The following is a 20,464-nucleotide window of genomic DNA, read 5'->3' on the forward strand; positions in this document are numbered from 1 at the left end:
CGGGGGGTTGGTTCAGACGGTAACGTGAGCGATGGGGAGCGGCGGAGGAAGCTTGCTTCACTCGCTCGCCCGACGCTCACTTCCTGCTGTGCGGCCTGCTTGGGGGACCCCCAAAGTAGTGTGTATCTGTTAATCCCAAACTCCTAATTTGATCTCCCTAGCCCCCGCTATCCCCTTTGGTAACCATAAATTTGTTTTCTATGTGTGTGAGTCTATTGCTGTTTTGTAAATAAGTGCATCTGTATCATTTTTTTTTAGATTCCACATACAAGTGATATCATATGGTATTTGTCTTTCTGTGTCTGACTTACTTCACTAAGTATGATAATCTCTAGTTGCATCCCTGTTGCTGCAAATGGCATTATTTCATTCTTTTTTATGACCGAGTGATATTCCATTGTATATATGTGCCACATCTTCTTTATCCATTCATCTGTCGATGGACATTTAGGTTGCTTCCATGTCTTGCCTATTGTCAATAGTGCTGCTGTGAACATTGGGATGCATGTATCTTTTTGAATTAGAGTTTTCTAAATTGGACATTTTCTTAAATGATAATTTTGGAGGTATTGCTATGACTTACACAAGGAAAGACCAGAGAGTAGATGAGTTTACTGGTGCATCTGTCAAACATTCATCTAGAACCTAACCATCATTTGAGGAAGTAAAGTTCCATTTGGGAAATTAAGTGGCTAAGGAGGTAAAATTAGGACTTTTTAACCCATATGACCAAAGGGTCATTGCTTGGCGTTTTTAAAAAGACCTGGAATGGTGAAGAAGTTTATCGATGCCAGAGAGATGCTTGAAGTACAGGGTGGGTTGAGGAGAGGGGGCTTCATGCTACCTGGCACAGCTTTGAAATTGAAAATTTGGGTTTCTGTGTGAGGCTTTTCGGGGTGATAGGAGGAGGGATGGTTCTGAGAAGAAACAACCTTTTGTTGCCTTTCTCTCACAACTGTATGAGAGAGAAATTTTCAATAACGTGTTCTACAGTCTTGGATGAAGGTGACTGATTGTGAGACTGACAAGCTGTTTATTTTTATCATAATTGAAAATAAGTGATGGGCTGCTTGCTTCTTAAAAAAGATAAAGTGCTAGTTAGTGGCTGTTGAAAGGCAGGAAGAGGTGATGCTTCCACAGAGGTTAGGATGGGTTGCAAACTCTTTTATGATTATACAGAGCCTAGTATCTAATCTTTGTCCTCAGATTCATGCCCTAGCCTCAAACTTGTGTAGTTCTCATCAGTTCAATAAGTATTTGTTGGACAGCAACTCTCAATGTTTTCTGACACACAGAACCTCAATAAATCATTGTGAATAAATGAATATGCCCTGTTGTTGAGGCTTTGGGGGAATATAAAGATGAATAGGACATGGTCGGTGATCTCAGGGAACTTAGGGTCTAGTCGGGTTATAAGTAAAGCAAGCACACAAATGACTTGGCAAAATAAGGCACATGTCTTTAAAAAAACATGTATCAATAAAATGCAATGAAGTTTCAAAGAAGGGAGATGGTACATCCGTTTTGGAAGAATTGGGAAGGTTTTATGGAACAGGGAGCATTTGAGGCAAGTCTTAAAGTAGGAAGATAGGACTTGCCAAGTTTGTGAAGAACATGCAATGTGGAGGAAACGATGAGAGAGTAGGGCCCTGAGGAAGAGATCGATGCTTAGGGGGGACCAGCTGGCGGTCTAGTTGGACTAATTTTGAAGTGATATGTAAAGGAATAGTAGAAGGTAAAGTCTGAATACCTGAGTAGAGACTGCATTTGGGGGTCTTTGAATGCAGAATTAGTGCTTTATAATATACATTACTGGTACAAGGAAGACTCTGAAATGAGTAAAGGCATCTTAATCACTAACATTTATTGAGCCTCACTGTGTGCCAGGCACTGTGCTACGTGCCTTCAAGTATTATCTCATTTTATTCTCAGAACAGCCCTATGAGGTATGGTCCCGTTATTATCTCCCTTTCATAGATAAGGGAAGTGAGGCCTTTTAATATAGAGGGGTTATGGAACTTGCCCAAGGCCACTTGGCTTATGAGTAATAGCTGGCATTTGATCTCAGGCAGTCTGACTCCATCACTTGTGCTTTTGAGTTGGAAAAAAGATGGGGGAGACCAATTAGGAGGCAGTGATAGTAGCTGATCCACGAAGTTAGAATGGAACTTTGGGAACGGTTGAGGGAAGGAGGATCTTCATGTCTTGGAAAAATTGGCTTACTGGAGGGGAAGAGGGACAAAGTACAGTACAAATGGCACGGAGGTTTCCAGGCTGGTTGACTGACAGCTTGGAAGTGTTCTTTCTACAAAGAGGGAAATGAAGAAGAGAATTTGTTTTGGATTTAAAAAAACTGACGTGTTTGTTTCAGGCTGGTTGAGTTTAAGATAGCTGAAGGACATTCAGCAGGAGGTGTCCTTAGGCAGTGTGGAAAGGGCTGCTTTGGAGCTTGGGAGAACGTTATATATTTAAATGGTAAGCAGTACTGTTCCCATATGAGTCATTTAGAATGGAATCTAGTTCTCTGGGGCAATGATACAAATTAGAACATCTTCCCACACCTCGTTTGGTAGATTTATTATTTTTTTAGAGTAGTAATTATTATGAAATACTGGGAAATTATAATTAAATAATTTCTTTATAAGTTGCTTCTGGAATACTGATGTACAGCAAGCATGGTTTTATCAGAAGGCATGGCCAGCCTTTGGATCACATGACTTCCTGTAAACACACCTGCACTGGACCTCCATATTTAGAAAGACCTTGAAAATAGCCCATTGCAAGTGCCCTGCTCAAGTGTTCACAGCGGAATTAAGGTTTAAGAAGAAAGCCTTTTTTACATGCAAAATTTCTCTAATTCCCTTTTTTATTTTTATTTTTTATGGTATAAGTTCAAGGACTCTTTGATAGGCACCTCATTGACTTTTCAGAGAACTTAAATTTGTCCATATTATACCTTTTCTTTTTAGATGCCCTCTTCTACTTCACAGTGCTTTAGAGAAGGGAAAATAAGTCTACCAAGACCTGTTTCCATTGCCATGTCTCTCAATCCGAAAAAAATTTTGATCTCTTCTTTCCTTTAGCGTCTCCAACTCTTGCCAATTTGTGTTTGTTTTTTTTTTCCTCCTGTAAGCGCCATCCTTGGAAAGTAACAAAATGACTTTGAACAGCTTAGAAATGGGATTTCTGGAAAAGGGCAATGAGAAAATGTTGGATGCAGTTTTTAATATTGTCATTTCTTTTTTTCTTCTTCTACATCAAGTTTGGATCGCCATATGCAAACCCACCACGGACACCATAAACCATTCCGATGCAAACTCTGCTCCTTCAAGTCCTCCTACAACAGCCGGCTGAAGACACACATCCTCAAAGCTCATGCTGGTGAGTTGGTGTTCGCGGTGCACTAGTTCCCTGAGTTTGAAATTTAATAGTCTTTAGTGCGTGAAATTTTTAAGTCTCTTGCTCCATACACATGAGAATAAGTTTTCCTTGAGATGGTTGTGTATTCAGTTTTATTTTAATCTAATTAAAAAAATTAAAGAATGGCCCAAAGGCAAAATAATACCAAGTACCATGTCACGCATGTCATAGTTGATTCATGCAACTAACACGTACCTACTAACACCTACTGACAGATTCTTGCTACTCACAGGTTCTGTTTTTTAGAGACAGTTCTAAATTACCTAGACTTTCTAATGGAAATGCAAGAATTGGTACATCTCCTGAAGATAATTTCCAACTAAAATAAAGTTATAATCTTGGGGACGTTCAAAGGGACAAAGAGACCTCAGGATGTGTGAGATTTCTCATGAGATGTCCTTAGATGCATTTCCATATCCCAGATAAGAAATGACCTTGGGTCATGAGTGTCCAGGAGTTGTGCTGATCTCCATCACTCTATCATCCCATCTCATCGTGCTCGTCTCATGAACATCCCTTACCTACCAGTCTCTGTACTAATAAGCATGGAATATTCATCATCTCATTTGATCTTCAAGGCAGTCCCAAAGGGTAGTTGTTGTTGTCACCCTCAGTGTCAGATGAAGCCACAGAGACTCAAAATCCAGTGTCCTGCTCAAGGCCACAGAGCCCATTCACTAAGAATTTGACTCCAGAACAAAAACCTACATCCTTGTCACTCACAGGATGCTGCCTCCCTCTCTCTTCTGCTCTTCTCCACTTGGCATATAATGTAGGATGCCCACAGGTAGCTAATCAGAACTCATCCAAGAGAGGAAAGAGGCGTGAGTAAGAAAGGCAGTGTGGCGGGTCTGGGGGCCTCCTCCCAGCATGTCCCCAGTCCTCTGAGAAGCCCGACTCCACAGCAGCCTGTGGCCCTCTCAGAGGTGTTGTCTACCTTTGAGGAACTTACATCAAACAAAGGGAAATTGGGGAACCAATAGCTTTAGAATAGCTAGCGATACTGTCAGAGATTCTTCTAGAGATCCAGTCTCCTCCCTGAGTTTCCTCAGCTAAGGTATTTAGAATTCTAGTTGAATTCTAGTTTTACATTTTTCAATCAACTAGAATTCTTCTGTCTCATTTATTTGCTTCCCTTCCCTTATTAGCTTCCCTTCCCTTCCCTTATTAGCTTCTTATTAACTGCCCAGAACCCGAGTCCTTCACTTTTGTGATCTCCTCATCCCCTGTGGAAATACAGCCATGTCTCTGCTGTTTCCTGAAGGTTGGGTCCTGTTGAACTGGCTTAATGGAGTAAAACTACGGAAGCCTTCAGGATGCTTTAAGCCCACTGGGGGTCAGGGAGGGGATGGCAGATTAGCTATGTGGGCTCTTCTCTATCTGTTAGTATTTTTATATCTTCCAGAACATTTTACTAAAGTCCGTGGAGTAAGAGCCTTCGGGGTTCAAACCACTCTTTTCTAACTGGTGTATATTGTAAATTATTCACTTGGGACACTATCCTGGGGAGTTTTCCCCCTAGATCTCAGCCTTGTCAAAAACACTTTACCAGTGGGAGTTGGGTAAGTGATTTGGCCTGTGGGAAAGACTTTAAAAAAGTGCCACAGGCTACACACTGACTCCAGGGCATTGAGCTGAAGTGTATATTCTTGGAGCTGACCAAGCAGACTGGTCTTCTGTGCTCACTGGTTTGCAGGAAGGAAGCATCCAGAGAGAGAGGGTGAGAGCATCGTAATCCAGTTCTCCACACACCTTGAACCGTTGGTGTCTATGACTTGGTCTTAGCCACAGAGAGTGGCTTGGCTTGGAGAAAGCCAAATCATTTTCCAGAAGACTCTTGACTCATCTTGTCTGTTCTAGATGGAGTATTTTATTTTATTTTATAGGGTAAAAGGTAGTGTGTACTAACCAGATACCTGGATTTGAATTCTCTCTCAGGTTATGCTACTTATAACCACCCACCAAGGTTCATATAGCCAGGTTTGCACTGAAAAATTGAGAAATGGAATAAGGAGAGCAGTAGTATACAGTATGACATATATATTTATTATTTTAGTAAACACCATTATTCATGCCCAGCATTATCCTGTAGCTAACAGGTCATGGTCTGAGGGGTGTGGAATTGACTGGTGTTCTTGTTTGGGTCCTCTGACTTCTTTGTGCTTCTCTTCTGCTTTGGGCATGATGCCTGCTTTGGGCATGTTGCATCATTCAAGGTTTTGTGTGGGTGTCTTCAAGGCTTTCTTGGAAATGCACTTTGGGGGTCATCAGTGGTGAAAAGGAGGCTTGAATGCAGGACTTCAGATGCTGGTCTCACCTCACATGAAACCACTTAGTAATTTTCGGGGTGGCAGGAAAGTAACCATCTCAGCAGGGTAGAAGCAAGAGTGGAGGTTTACTTGCTCATTCTTGCTCTGCTTTAGTGAGCATTTGTCTGTAGCACGTCAACGCTGTCCTCAGTTCGTATTCACTGGTCCACAAAACCTTCGTTACTAACAATCCTTTCTTCTCTTATTCCTCTCCTTCCTTCCCTTTCCTCTTCTCTGGTTTTTAAGTTTCACTTGAAAATAAATTTTAAAAATACATGTTCATTAGAGAAAATTTGAAAATGAAAGAAGAAATACAGTCAAGCCATTCATAATCTTATTATCTGAAGACCACTGTTGTTAATATTTGATAATATTTCCTTTCAACCATTTCCTCTATAATTATTTTTCATAGTCATGATTATAATTTAATCTAAAATGTATTATGCTTTTCTATTTATTTTTCTGAGTTTCAGTATTTTAGTTTTCTATGAATTGCCAACTCTTTAAGAATTTATTTTAATGAATAGTAATTTATCAAGAAGATATACCCACATTTACTTAATCATTTCCCTATGGTTGGAAATTTAGGTTGTTTCATCCCTTTTTCAAGCATAAATAATGTATATTTCTAAACAGAGATTTCTAAGTATTAAAGGGTATTTCCTTAATATAAATTCTCAGAAGTGGAATGATTGAGTTGCAGGCATAAGCTTTCTAAGCTTATTGTTATAAAAAGCAAAATTGCTTTCCGAGTTGATTGTACCAGTGTTTGTCTGTCCAGCGACATAAGGATGCCCATTTCACACCCTTGCTTCTTAAGTTGCAATTCATGTAAAAGCAGACTTAGGGCAAAGATAAATCATACTCTCATTTAATTTGATCATAGTGATCTGTGCTGTATTTCAGTGGTATAAAAACAATTAAAAGGAAAATACTTTGTAGAAAACAAACTTATGGTTACCAAGGGGGCGGGAGGGGGAGGGAGGGATAAATTGGGAGATTGGGATTGAAATATACACACTACTATGTATAAAATAGACAACTAATAAGAACCTACTGTATAGGTATCGTACAGGGAACTCTACTCACTACTCGGTAATGGCCTATATGGGAAAAGCATCTAAAAAAGAGTGTATACATGTATATGTATAACTGACTCACTTTGCTGTACAGCAGAAACTAACACAACAGTGTAAATCGACTGTACTCCAATAAAAATTAATTAAAAATACTTATTTTTACTTAAATGTCCTTTATATTGGAAAATATTGGAGCTAAATGCAGACACACATGTTTATATATACACACACACCTCTCTTGGTTAAAGAAGTGACTTTCACCCATTTCTGTACTATTGATCAGATAGGGAAATGGAGTTTTGTGCTGAGGTTTGTGAACTGGTCCCAAAAAACCCCACAGGTAGGATGTGTGGAATCCAGGAGGCCTAGAGTCAGCCAGGAAGTAAATTATGAGGATAGCACAGTAGTTTGCACTGAGTGACTTCGTGCTCGGAAAGCCACCAATCGACCCTTGGAATAAGAACGAAGTGTATTATTTTCTGTGGATGAAGTAAAGGCTGGAATGAAAACTGACATCATCATTTCTAGTACATAGAGGGAGGGAGAGAGATGGGAAGCCTTTGCTGAGGGAGCTACCTAGACATTTGGTTTCACTCTCTGCTGGGGAATCTACCGTAGGCTCATCCCTGTAAGCAAAGCATGAGATGGAAAGGGACCAGCTCACTTGATTACGGAGCTTGTAGAAGAGTTCCCATCCTCCAGGAGCCCTGTGGTCGTGGGAGTGGGCAGGGGGTTGGTCTGGGAGGGTTCTCAGACCGTGCAGCTTGAGACGGGCTCTCTGGAGCTAACTGACCCTGTTGTTCTGTCTTCCACCCGCCTCGTCCCCTCTCCCCTCCTTCTCCTCTGCTGCCGACCGTCTCCCTCCAGGTGAGCATGCCTACAAGTGTTCTTGGTGCTCCTTTTCCACCATGACCATCAGCCAGCTGAAGGAACACTCCCTCAAGGTCCACGGAAAAGCCCTGACCCTCCCCAGGCCGAGGATTGTCAGTCTCCTCTCCTCGCACGCCCACCACTCCTCCCAAAAAGCCACCCCGGCCGAAGAAGTGGAAGATTCCAATGGTAAAACCGGGCTTCCGAGCCGGCATCAATCATGGGTGGGGGGAGGTGGGCTGGGGTTAACGGCCCATCCTTCTTTCTAGAGGAAAATCTGACACGAAAACGTGGCGGTTCAAGTGAAGGAAGAAACGTGAAAAGGTTGGAACAGTATAGACATTGGAGTTGGAGGGTGAAGTGAACTCGGTGAGCATCTGTTTGGTGCTGAGGCCAGACGCCTCTGCACTGGTGTGCCCGCTGCTTGTGGAAAGAGCACGTGTGTGATGGGTTCGTGTTGGATTCTTCCGCTGTGGTTGTGAGCAAGGAGGATGGATACCAGGCAGATTTATTTCTTCATTGACTTTTTTACTTATTGATATCCTGTCTTGTCCTAAAAAATATGTGTGCTGTGAAGTGTTCGGGGTGCCAGATGTGTAAGTTAAGGGCAGAATTCAGAGTGGGACTGGAATGGGTGAATGGGTGGGGGCATGTGTCTGATGGGGTCACAAGATAATTTAGGGGTCACGTCGTGATTTCTGTTATGGCTGAAGGATGTCGAGGAAGCGTCATTTGGAAGGAGGGTGTAACTGCCCACTTTTGGAAGCTTCAGACTAAATCAGGGAAGCCCTGGAAGGGGTCTCCTCACTGGCAGTGTAACCAAAGCTGTAGGAGAGAGAGGATGAGAGCGAGAGATGGCGGGTATGGCAGAGCGAGCAAAGGATGGTTTGTTGTTTTGATCCGCCCAAGAAACAGAAGGGTGTTGATTACTCAGCTCACCTCAGATGACCGCAGAATCTTGTGCTTAGGAGAGGAGGGAGTCTGGAGATTCTTAGTGATGTGGAAGACCTGAGAGCTGCTCTCTTCCGTGAGCCTCTCGTGCTTGAATCCCTTCTGCAGCATCTCTGGTAACCCGTTATCTACCCCCTAGCCTGAATACTTCCCAGGTCAGGGAATGGGCTGTTTCCCAAGGTCTGCTACTAGGTCCTTGAGAGGAGCTTAGTGGGCTGGCAAGAAAGTTCAGGGAACAAAGGCTTGGCTTTGAATCTTACTTCTCTCAATGCCAGTTGTGTTTTCCTGGGCAATCTTAGCTTCCTAGACTCACATGACAAATTGGATAATACCTTCCTCATCATGGCCTTGAGAGATTAATGAGAAAAGGTACATGTGTGAAATGCCTAACACAACTCCTGACACGTGTAGATATTTAATAAATGGTCATGTTATTCAGTGATTTACGTCCTTTGATTGCAGTTTTGGCTTTGGAGACCATTTATGACAAGTATGAATTTGGGGTTATTTTTAATGTAAGGGGTTAAAAAGATAGAATCCTCAGGTAACCTGAAGATCTGACTGCCCAACATGTCCATGTGGGCTGGTTATCCAAATAGCAAAAGAGTAAATGAGGAATCTTCATTCACAAGGTCTGGGCGAAGACAACTGGGAGGAAAAGAAAAGGTAAGTCCTGGGATTAAAAGCTGTCGTTGCTGAGCTGTAGAACTTGGTGGCCTTTCCTTTGCAAATCAGTAAACACCAGGTTAGACACAGTAACTCCTTGCCGGTATTCCTGTCTTGAAGGACTTCTGTTTAACAATGAAGGCTTGTTGTTACGACGGTGGCATGTAATGAAGTGAGCGCGCTGTCTCCTCAGCTGTTGTGTGGCAGTTTAGCCTGTGTTCGTTGTTGTTTTCCAGGAAAACTTAGAGTCTCAGAGTGAGGGGTGGGGAGGAGGTGGGGGGAGCACATGTGAAAGGCCACAGAAGATGTCCCCGTTGCACCTTGAGATTCTGTTCATTGTAAGAGATTGGTATATTGCAACAAAAGGCAAAATAGAATTTGATGTAAAATGTAAGGTCTTGTTTCACGTGATTGTCAATGAATTGCTTTCATCTGAAATGGAAGCTACACTTGTGGAACCATTTGGGTGAGATTGATACATCCAAACACCATTCCCAGCAAAGGCTTTTCCTGGGACATTTCTCTCCATGTTGTACCTTCTTTTTCCTTTGTCCTCCCCCTCCTTGGAAGGTGGGTCTTAGTTTCAGGACAAGGGAATCCCGCAGACTGCTCACTGCATGGCTTGCCTTCCTCTGTGTAGGCTGAAAAAGAGTTCAGTCAACTTCCTGAGTCTGTACTTTCTGCCAGGATGTGTGCAATGCACAGAAGAATCATAAGTGGATACAGTGCCATTCTGGCCACCCAGCAGCTTAAAATCAAATGTTTAGAGGATATTATCAGCATGGTATTGAACTAACCACAGCACTAAGCCTGAAGCCTAACCTTTTTGGGGCTGATTTCAGGTTCTTGGAAGCTAGACTAGGTTAGGAACTTGGGAAGACGGTGGTCGCAGAAACATGATGATAATGATATTGAGTAACTCTCTGCATAACACTGGTAGTCTGTTCAGCCACAGGGAGATAATTTGGCAACATATAAAAGTGTTTTTCTTTCTTCTTCTAAAGAAAGAACATAATGAATGTGAGAGCTCTGGGTGGCAACTCTTTAGTGAGGCCTACGCAGAACTCATTGGACCTGTGCTGTTTTTAATGTATATAAATAACCTGGATCCGTGGGGTCAACGGTGATTTGTTTAATTTGGGTGAGATACACCCAAAGGTTTAAGGTGGGGTAAACAGAAAGAAGGCATCAAATGGGCTGTTCTCATGAATGGATAACGTGGAAAGAAAAATGAATAGTGTGTCCGTTCAAAAGATATTTTCTTGAATCCTTCTGATGTAGGTGTTGCAAGGTTTTGGATGCCCAAGAATGATGGAAGAGGTTGAAAATGGGAAGGCTGTCTGCTAGAGAGCTGAGTGGTGGATTCCTAGAAGTGGCTACATCTGGGGGACGAAAAAACAGCTGTGGGGCTAGACAGTAGCCTGTAAATCACGCCTTGAATGGTGTTTGAAACACGCATGTGAAATCCAGTTGCACATTTTAATAGGGGGAAGCTGTAGGGCCATTGGCTCTCAGTGAAGGTTTCCCACACTGCAGATGCCAGGGCGCTCTGAACACAAGAACCAAGAATGTGTTGCAGGCCTGGGGGCGGGGGGGGGAGTGGAGATCCATAAAACCAGGGAAATCACCAGTGTGTCCTTGGCTTTCTGATCCCCTAGTGAGGGATGTGGATAAAATGACTGGACGTGCTCGCTGCTGTTTGCAGTGGTCAGATGCTTGCAGTCTTGAGGGCGAGCCGGTCTTCTCCGGCAGAAGGAAACGGGCTGAGCAGGAAGGTTCTTCCCTAGCTGCTCTCCCTCCCAGTGCAGAGGGGAGCCCTAGAAGGGAGGGAGGCTGGGAAGGCAGATGCGAGAAGGTGGAGGGGTGATTTCGCCCCCACTGCCTGGCCGCACACCTGTTCTGGACGTAAACAGAGCTCTTAGGCTCTGGGCTGTCAGTCTTGACATGTCTCACCAGCACGTGGATCCTCTATATGTTCTTCATGATTGGCGGTTGGAAAGAAAAGCAGTGCTGATTCTGTGTATAAGAGAATGGGAAATGACACGTAATTGCTGTTCTAAACAGTGCATCAAGGGGAAATCATAAGGTTGTCAACAAGGGGAAGTGCTCTGCTGTGTTTGTGTTTACTGGGTTCTTTCTGCCATATAAAATAGAGGACTGGGGTTTTTCAGGCTTTTTCCGAATCCGTGCTCTCAGTACAGGAAAACACACATATACATACATCTATAAAACAAGAAAGAAACTAGAGCAGTGTAGTTTCATTATGAGATTTGTTTAGGCCTGAGTAGCTCCACAATGCCTGGGCAGTGGATATGTAACTTAAAATTCAGTTCTATCCTTTGTAAGAAGTCAGGCCACTGGTGACATTCGTTCCATCTTTTTCCTCCCTCGAATTTCCCCTAAAGAATAGCTGATTTTATTTCTTCTCTCTGTCCAGTTGTGCTGTACAGAATGGCCTGCTTTAGGAAGTAGCTAGTGTGGTACGCTTAAAACAAAAATCGGACACTAAGACCAGGTGCAAAATAAGTAAGGTGTGTGAGAATTAGATAGTTTTTTAGTCTGTGCCCTAATGGCAGCCTAGGGAAAACACCAAGAACTTTTGGTCATGAAATCCTTCCCCTTGTAAGATAGATCTCATTGTAGTCCACCCAACAGAGAAGTCTTTGCTAGTATGAATTGGTAGAAAAATGTAAGGAGCTTTGTGATTTTTTTTTTTTTTTAAGAGAAGGATTTTCTGTTACAACCTTTCATTTGGCTTCTTGGTTCTAAACTCTAGAATAATATTTGATAAGCACTATTTTTATCAAGGCATCTCTCATCAAAAAACCACAGGCACTTCTCATGTCAAAATCCAAGTCCTCTGCATTGCATTCAGAGTTCACCACTCAGTCACACATTCTCCATCCTGAGTGGTCTCTCCAACAAATACTTATGTTTCCAACCATCTCTGTACTTGCTGTCCCCAGCATCTTCCGCCTTCATTTCCACTTCCATGCATCTGAAGAAGCTCTGCTGGGAGCTTGGAAGGATTTCTTCCTTGTCTGCTTCTGTCTACCAGTCTCTGACTTTAACTTCTTCTAAAGACTGACATTTACCAGCCCCAGCCCTACTCTGATTTCTCGTCGATTGATGATCTTCTTGGTGTTCATTTGTACTTGTGGATATGCTTTTGGTTCTGTCCCCTAATTTTCCAATGGGAATAGTTAGGTAGATGCTTATTAAATACTGACTTCTTTTAACTGACCAACGATTTCTTGGATGCATCACAGTTTTCAATTCAGTTAATTGTACCGAGTCTCCTAGCATGTCTGACTAACTCCACAGAACCAAGCTGTACAACGGTAAGTTTATTTCATTTCCATTTAAGAGGCAAGTTCAAAAGACAGACGATCCAAAGATGAAACCTTAGGGATTGCTCTAAGAGAAGCTTTCTGACACATCAGTCTGCCAAGAGGAAATGATCTTCCTTGACAAAGAGTGTTTTCAACTTTATCATTGTTCCCTGGATAACGAGACCTTCTGTAGAAGTGGGGAACTGAAGTTTGAGCCAGGGTGTAAGCCTTTCCAGTACTCAGGAGGAGACAGGAAGTGTGGTGGCGCTGGGGAGATGGGCATTAGCAGTGTGGTTACCTGGTAGCAGAGCGCCTTGGAGCAAGCGCACATAATCGTTTGACCCTGGAATGGACTAGCTTGTTCTCTGCGTCTATGTCAAAAAACATAACACGTGTTTGGTTGCTGTTAAATCCAGTTCAGAGAAGCTATAGAGTGAAACTGACCAACAAAACTCATAGATTAGTAAAAATCTTTTACTCTCCCTGAAAGTTTTGCCCACCCGCCTTTTAACATAATATATGGGTTAGAGGAGACTTGTAGTGGTTAATTTCTACAAGCCATAAATCAAGGATTGGCAAACTTTTTCTGTAAAGGGCCAGATCGAAAATACTTTCAGCTTGGTGCCCATAGAGTCTCTGGTAGAACCACTCAACAGTGCCACTGTAATGTGAAAGCAGCCATAGACAATATGTAAACAGATGGACATGGCTGTGTTCCAATAAAACTTTATGTGCAAAAGCAGGGGAGGCTGGATTTGGCCCATGGGTTGTATGTTGCTGAACCCTGCCATAGATGAGTGGTGGAAAAAATTACAGCAATACCCATGAAATTAATCCTGTCTTTAATAAATGTCATTATACACCTTTATATTTAACATATAGACTATTTCTAGATGTCACTTAAAATATAACTTGACCTAAATATATTCTTTGTTTCATATATGAAATGTAGGGCATTAAGTAGAGCTTTAAAACTGTTAGTGTGTGAATTACACTTATGCTTGAAAGAAAATCTTCTCTAAGAATTGTATTGAGTCTGGCGCCAAACTATCAGTTCGTTTAACCTTGACTGCAGCAATACTTGACACTTAAAAATTAAGATCTGAGATGCCTGCTTTTTGAAGAGAAGCTTTTCAGATTTCTAAATAGGTCAGACATAAAATTCAACCTTTAAGAGGATCCAATTAGTTGCTGGGGCATCAGACCCTTCCACACAGGTTCCAGTTGCCGTCAGATTTCTCTTGGGGTGAAAGAAAGAAGAGTGGTTTCTTTAAAAATGACTCCTGAGTGAATAATTGTGAAATACAAAGATCTACGTCGTTTATAGCACGTGGGGTACAAGGCATAATTTCAGTGGCTTAGCCGTCATTTTTTTTTTTTATTTATTTTAAATTTATTTATTTTTGGCTGCGTTGGGTCTTTGTTGCTGTGTGCAGGCTTTCTCTGGTTGCGGCGAGCGGGGGCTACTCTTCGTTGCACTGCATGGGCTTTTCATTGCGGTGGCTTCTCTTGTTGCAGAGCACGGGCTCTAGGCGCACAGGCTTCAGTAGTTGTGGCCCGCGAGCTTAGTTGCTCCGCGGCATGTGGGATCTTCCCGGACCAGGGCTCGAACCCGTGTCCCCTGCATTGGCAGGAGGATTCTTAACCACTGCGCCACCAGGGAAGCCCTTGGCTGTTATTTTTTAATAGGTTCTGCTGGTCTCAAAATTATCTGTCCAGAGAATACTAACCTTCCCTTTTTTGACTTCAGAATTTCTACATTAAAATCTGATCTAGAGTTTATTTTAGTGCTTATTTATGAAGAGTGGCATTTCTACTATAAAGACTTAAGAAGCCTGTAACTCCAGTGGCGCAAAGTGGTACAGATGATTCCGCATCTTCTATTAGACATCCAAAAGTCTTCAGCGGTTAAATTATAGACCTTGCCCTCATCAGCAAATAGGGAGCCTCCGAAATTATCACCACCCTGAAGTTGAATATCATGTGATAGACCCTTCCCAAGAAACCCACCTGCCTGAGATTTTTGTGACTTTCTGAATTCGCCACAGTTTCATGTGCCAAGGATTGAAAAACATTTCAAATATAAGCTTTCCATGTCCTGGGAACTCAGTCAACTCACCCATCTCCCTCTTCCCATGCCAAGAAAAACATTTGTTCCTCAGAAATACAAGCATATACTACCCAACTCATTCAGAGCTAGTTCCTAGCAACACCAGAATTTGCTTCATAATTCCACAGCTGACTTTTGCATTTTTTGGTTGGAGATTACCTTAAAGTCCTCCAGAACCTCAGTTGTGGGAAGTATCTAAAAGGAAGAAGAAATTTACTTTATTCTTTGGCAGAAAATATATTCAATTGTTAGTCAAATCATCTAAAATTATCTCGGGTCTTTTTCGAAAGGAAAATTTTTTTTTTTTTATCTTATCATTGCCCACCTTGATTTTTTTTCCCCTGGAACCAAAGCTAGATATTTTAATGCAATTTTATTGAATATAAAATCCCTTAAACTCTTTTGAGGCTTCTTCTGATTCATAGGTCCTCTCCTCTCTTCCAAATACTGTTCTGCACTAGAGGATTTTATACAAGCAGAGGGAAGGGTATTGGATTTGGGAGGACTAGTGTGTGTGAGCTGTGATTCAGAGGTAGATATCCTGGGGCAGCTTTGCTGGAGCAGAGGATATGTCCCGGGCAAGATGGGCATGTGAAAAAGAATTGTTTTTAAGAGCCGAGATGAGAAGTTGCCAGAAATAACCTTCTTGAAGCAACTATTATTTATTTTTTAAAATAAATTATATGAGTTTTGATGGTGTGGCCCAGCATGTCCAAATGATGTACGCATTTTCTTAATTCATTCATAATCCTAAATAATATCCTATAGAAAAATTCCAGTGGTGGTACTTAAACAAAAACGGCAAGATAAAGACTGGCCAAACTGACATGAAAGGTTCGGGTAAGTTGGATCTGCTTGCCTTTTACTGAAGTCAGTCCCTTGCTGTTTATGCCCAGGAAGGGACGTGTTCCTGCCAGAGGGCTCCTCTGTTTTGTAAGTAGTTTCAGAGTCATCAGGGTCAACCCAAAAGAGGTGTTTGGCTAAGAGTACAGGGCCCAGCTAAGGTTTTATTTACCTGTACGCTGCTCTTGGAGAAGTCATGCCAGGGCTAGGCTCTCCAGCTTCCTCGGGGACACAAAATATTCTTACCTGCCTCATGGAAGCCACCTCCTATGTCATCTTTTACGTTCATGTGCTGTGAGCCCTCCACGAAAGCTGCCGTGATCGCCCCATCGAGCAACACAGGATGACCTTCTCAACCTTTCCTGTAGTCCTTGATTTTTAGCACTCCTAGTTATTTTTTTCCCCATGACCAGTTTGAAAGTCATCCATTCTGGTTTATTATAAGGTTTCTGGCTGTCGTCTCTTGGTTTAATTCTGAAGTGGTAAAATTAATCATAATTTTTATTTACTTCGGCTGACTGCCTTAAATTTGCCATCAGATTTAATATGTCTGATGAATCAGAGTTACAAATTATTAATAGTCTCATTTTATAGAGAAGGAAACTTGAGACTGAAATGATGACTCCCAAAGTCATAAAACATATATGTGGTGGACCGTGTCTGAACCCAAAGCTTATGCCCTTAACCTTTGTGCCATTTCATCAGAGAGTCGCAGCAGAAACACACATCCATAAATGAGCCAGAGTGGAGAAGATAAAACCTATTCTTACATGTCTGGGGGCCCTGGAATCTTCCAAAGGAAAATAAAGCCGAATTTTATTGTTGATTGATATTTAGAGCTTAAGTTAATACATACATAGAGTTAGTTAGAAGAGCAGAATATAACAAATGAGAAATTTGCATTTGGATTTTATTGGCTGCAGCCATGGAGAAGAGAAGGAATTGATGAGTCCTGGAGGGCTTCTTGGAAGAGGTGGGACTCAGGCTGGGCCTTGAAGGGCGAGTAGGATTTTTTTATGGGCAGATTGAAGTCTATTCCAGGTGGGAGGAGTATCAGAAGTGACCAAACTTAAAGAAGGGATCCTGGGACAGCAAGAAGACCAGTCTGGCTAGAGTGGAGCGTGTGTAGGGAAGTTATTGGGAGGATAATTGGCGAGATGAGGGGAGGTAGAACCAAACTGTAGGGGTAATTAGCACCAGGAAGAGGTCTTTTCATTGTTAAGAAGCTGGGCTAAACAAGGAAGACCAGCAGCGAGGTCCCTGTCCCCTTTGGAAGTGGGAGGGTACTTTGGAGCTATGGGTGCCTGATGCTGATACCTGTAAGTCTTCAAGAATGAATGTGCATTAAAACTAGTCATGGGAGGTAGTTATCCCTTTTGAAGATGTCTGCATAGATTTTTCCTCCTGATGACAAGAGTAATACCTACTTAGGATTAAAGAACAGCTTTATGGTAGTACATAACATAAAATGTGAGGGTCACCCATAATGCCAGCCTCTCTGCACCCAAAAGAATTTAGTAACAATCTGCTGTAGAATCATCTAGATGTTTCTTCTTTGCATATACAAACAGGCTCTGTTTTGTTATTTTAATTTTTTTCCAAAACTGGGACCACAATATACAAACTACTTTTTTTTTCATGTTTTTGTCTTTACTTGGAAGATTCTATCACTATTTGACTCACCATCGTTTTAAAATGTGAGGGTCCATATCTCAAAACAAACCAACAAAAATGATTCCCCTTCAAATCATAAACATTGAGTACTTGAAGGCTTCAAGAATTTTTGTGTGAATGTGATATATGTGTTTAAGATGGGAGTCTCAGAATTATATAAGGCCTTTGAGGTTTCGCCAATCAAAATTTCACTCGTTTATTTCACTTTAAAGGCTTATTCACCTTCTAAAAAATTACTTAAGTAAAGTCTCTCTTCCTACTGCTTAAGACTTAATACATTTGAAATACTGGCAAATGGTCCATAGTTAAATGACAAAATCAAGATTACAGACTGTCTAGACTGTTCAGAGTAATGAGCTGAAAATGAGATTTTGTTAGGGAATAAATATAAAACATGTTGGGTAGCTTCTGACCTTTGTATTCACTTCCATTACTAGACTTGCCAAATATTCTTATAATTGTCGGTTATCGTATCTGTCTCCACAGCTAAACTGTGTGCTCTCTGAGGTCAAGGACTATTTCAGAGTCTTAGCACTTGGCAGGCCATTCAATAAATATTTCTTGATGTGAATTAGGGCGGCAGAATCAACCACACACGAGGAAAACAGACAGACAAAACAGTAGTTTATGTGTGAAAAAGCCTGGGAATTTTAGTGACTGCGAGCTCAGCTGTGTCACACGATGTTTGGAAAAAGCCAGTGGAATTGTGCTGTGTGCACCATGATGCTGCATGTTTCCTTGGTCACACCTCTCTCCTCCAGTTAACTAGCTTTGCCCACCCACCCCCACCACCCCCCATGGCAATGCCATCTCCCTCTCAACTCTCCGCGACCAAAGTGACTAATCCCTTTCCTCCAAGCAGCCAAGAAGAAGAGTGAGTGCAGTCCTTACTTGCTGCTACCTGTTGAGAACATTTTTGTTTCCTTCACTTTTCAAGTGTCTGCTCTCTGCTTATTTCCTTCTTATCTTCTGGAATGTTCCTTCAGCTTCCTCAGTGAACTCAGTGCCAGGCTCACAGCCTGCCTTTTTACCCCAGCCATGACCATCGTGCTCTGGAATTTCAGTATACTAGACTCAGTGGTCATGACTCAGTGAATGTTTGGTTTCTTCAGCTGGAGAGATTCACCGTCTTCCTGACTGTGTTCCACCACCCTTCATCTGTGGCTGGACTCACCATAGCCACTCTACTTCCAGCATCTCAAACCCGTAAATTCTCTCTGACCACTACCGATCCCTTGTCTAGCCAACCCAGATCCTAGGCTTAGCCATTTCAAAGGGGCTTTCTCCTACATGCTCGTGTCTCTGCCTCCTTTGTCCTTCTCTGGTTTCCAACCTGCCAGACCCCAACCCTGAATAACCCTCACCTTGCACTTCCTCTGATTTCCACCGGTCTTCCTGGCTCTAATCTCAAGCTTTCCCAATCTGTTTTCAAGGTTATCTTTATTAACCACAAATCTGATTTACTTTTTTTTTTTTATATTGAAGTATGGTTGATTTACAAGGCTGCATTAATTTCTGCTGTACAGCAGAGTGATTCACTTATGGATAGATACACATTCTTACACATTCTTTTTTTATATTCTTTTCCACTATGGTTTATCACAGGATATTGAATATAGTTCCCTTTGCTGCGCAGTAGGACCTTGTTTATCCGTTCTGTATATAACAGCTTACATCTGCTGACCCCCACCTCCCACTCCGTCCCTCCCCCAACCCCCTGCCCCTTGGCAACCACAAGTCTGTTCTCTATGTCTGTGAATCTGTTTCTATTTCGTAGATAAGTTCATTTGTGTTGTATTTTATTTTATTTTTTTTGTTTTTTAAATTTAATTTTTTTTTTTTTTGTACTTTTTGGCCACACTGTGCGCGGCACGTGGGATATTAGTTCCCCAACCGGGGATCGAACCTGCGTTCCTGCATTGGAAGCACAGAGTTTTAACCACTGGACTGCCAGGGAGGTCCCTGTGTCATATTTTAGCTTCCACATATAAGTGATTTGGTATTTGTCTTTCTCTTTCTGACTTACTTCACTTAGTTTGATAATCTCTAGTTGCATCCATGTTGCTGCAAATGGCATTATTTCATTCTTTTTATGGCTGAGTAGTATTCCATTGTATAAATATACCGCATCTTCTTTATCCATTCATCTGTTGATGGACATTTAGGTTGCTTCCATATCTTGGCTATTGTGAATAGTGCTGCTATGAACATAGGGGTGCATGTATCTTTTTGAAATTATCAATTTATTTTTAAAAATAAATTTGAGCTTATTCAGATTTATCCCTCTATAACATCAGTTTACTTATAAGTATTCCAAGGTACTTTCTTGAGTGAAAGAGACAGGCATGGGGTCACAACCAAGGTGGTAGAAGTTGCAGATAGCTGCAGTGTTTACCTTGTCTGTCCCAAAGCTAACAGTGAATAAATGGAATGAGGAGCTAGAGAGTTAATAGCTGTGGTATCACAAATTATTATATTGTACTTGTGAGTTGTGATTTTCCTGTTACTCTGATTTAACAGTATTTTAAAATGTTGCCCATGGGTAAGTTTTTAGTTAGGAATACAGAGAAGGAAAGATGAAGAAATCCACATCTAACTTGAATGCAAACAAGAATAATGCCACCAGCACGTCTGTTAGAAGGAACAATTGTCATAACTCAATTAAAGGCAGGCAGTAAAGTGTAAGTAAACTTCCCAACTAACACATTAAAATCAGTAAATTCTATATATTGTTAACAGTAAAATAAGACCATTTTTGCTGATACATTTACCGTGTAGTTTTGCATCTTGGTTATGTTACCTATATAATGAAAGACTGGAAAAAAACAATTGTCTAAAAAATGATTAAGTTCAATGTTAAAATACAGGATAGAATTTTTTTTCTCTTCATTTTTTTTCAGTGGCTTCATTATTATGTGCCTCTATCCCAGTACTTTTCACTACAGTTCTGCCTTTTCTAATTTTCTGGGATATTATCTAAATCACAGTATCCCTAGGGAAGAACGTAGGCTACATAGATATCCACCCACTGTGTGTTGCCAGGGCAGAAAAGAGTGTTTGAGAACTACGGGATGGAGGGATGGTAGTTCTGTGTTAAGTCAAGGGCAGGTTTAAGATTTTATTTATTTAATTCATTACCATTTTCTAAATGGCGAGATGGCAAAAACATTGCGTGAGAAAACAGCTTTCATAATATACTGAGTAAATTGG

At 41.6% G+C, this 20,464-nt stretch overlaps 1 protein-coding gene across 7 annotated transcripts in view; it reads left to right on the forward strand.

Moving 5' to 3' along the window:
• The window catches only part of ZNF462 (zinc finger protein 462), a 142,539-nt gene that overhangs the window by 69,159 nt on the left and 52,916 nt on the right, over window positions 1-20,464 (forward strand). For 6 of the 7 annotated variants that reach the window (XR_005020329.1, XM_036855780.1, XM_036855777.1 and 3 more), the window contains exons 6-7: window positions 3,263-3,381; window positions 7,676-7,867. Coding sequence is in view for 6 of the 7 variants with exons in the window: in XM_036855780.1 (XP_036711675.1) it covers window positions 3,263-3,381; window positions 7,676-7,867 (311 nt within the window). In the remaining variant the exon portion in view is untranslated. Of the gene's footprint in view, window positions 1-3,262; window positions 3,382-7,675; window positions 7,868-7,947; window positions 8,048-20,464 lie in introns of all 7 variants that reach the window. The other variant, XM_036855783.1, reaches the window with a different exon arrangement.

The sequence above is a fragment of the Balaenoptera musculus genome, chromosome 6, assembly GCF_009873245.2.
Source record: "Balaenoptera musculus isolate JJ_BM4_2016_0621 chromosome 6, mBalMus1.pri.v3, whole genome shotgun sequence".
Classification (NCBI taxonomy): Eukaryota; Metazoa; Chordata; class Mammalia; order Artiodactyla; family Balaenopteridae; genus Balaenoptera; species Balaenoptera musculus.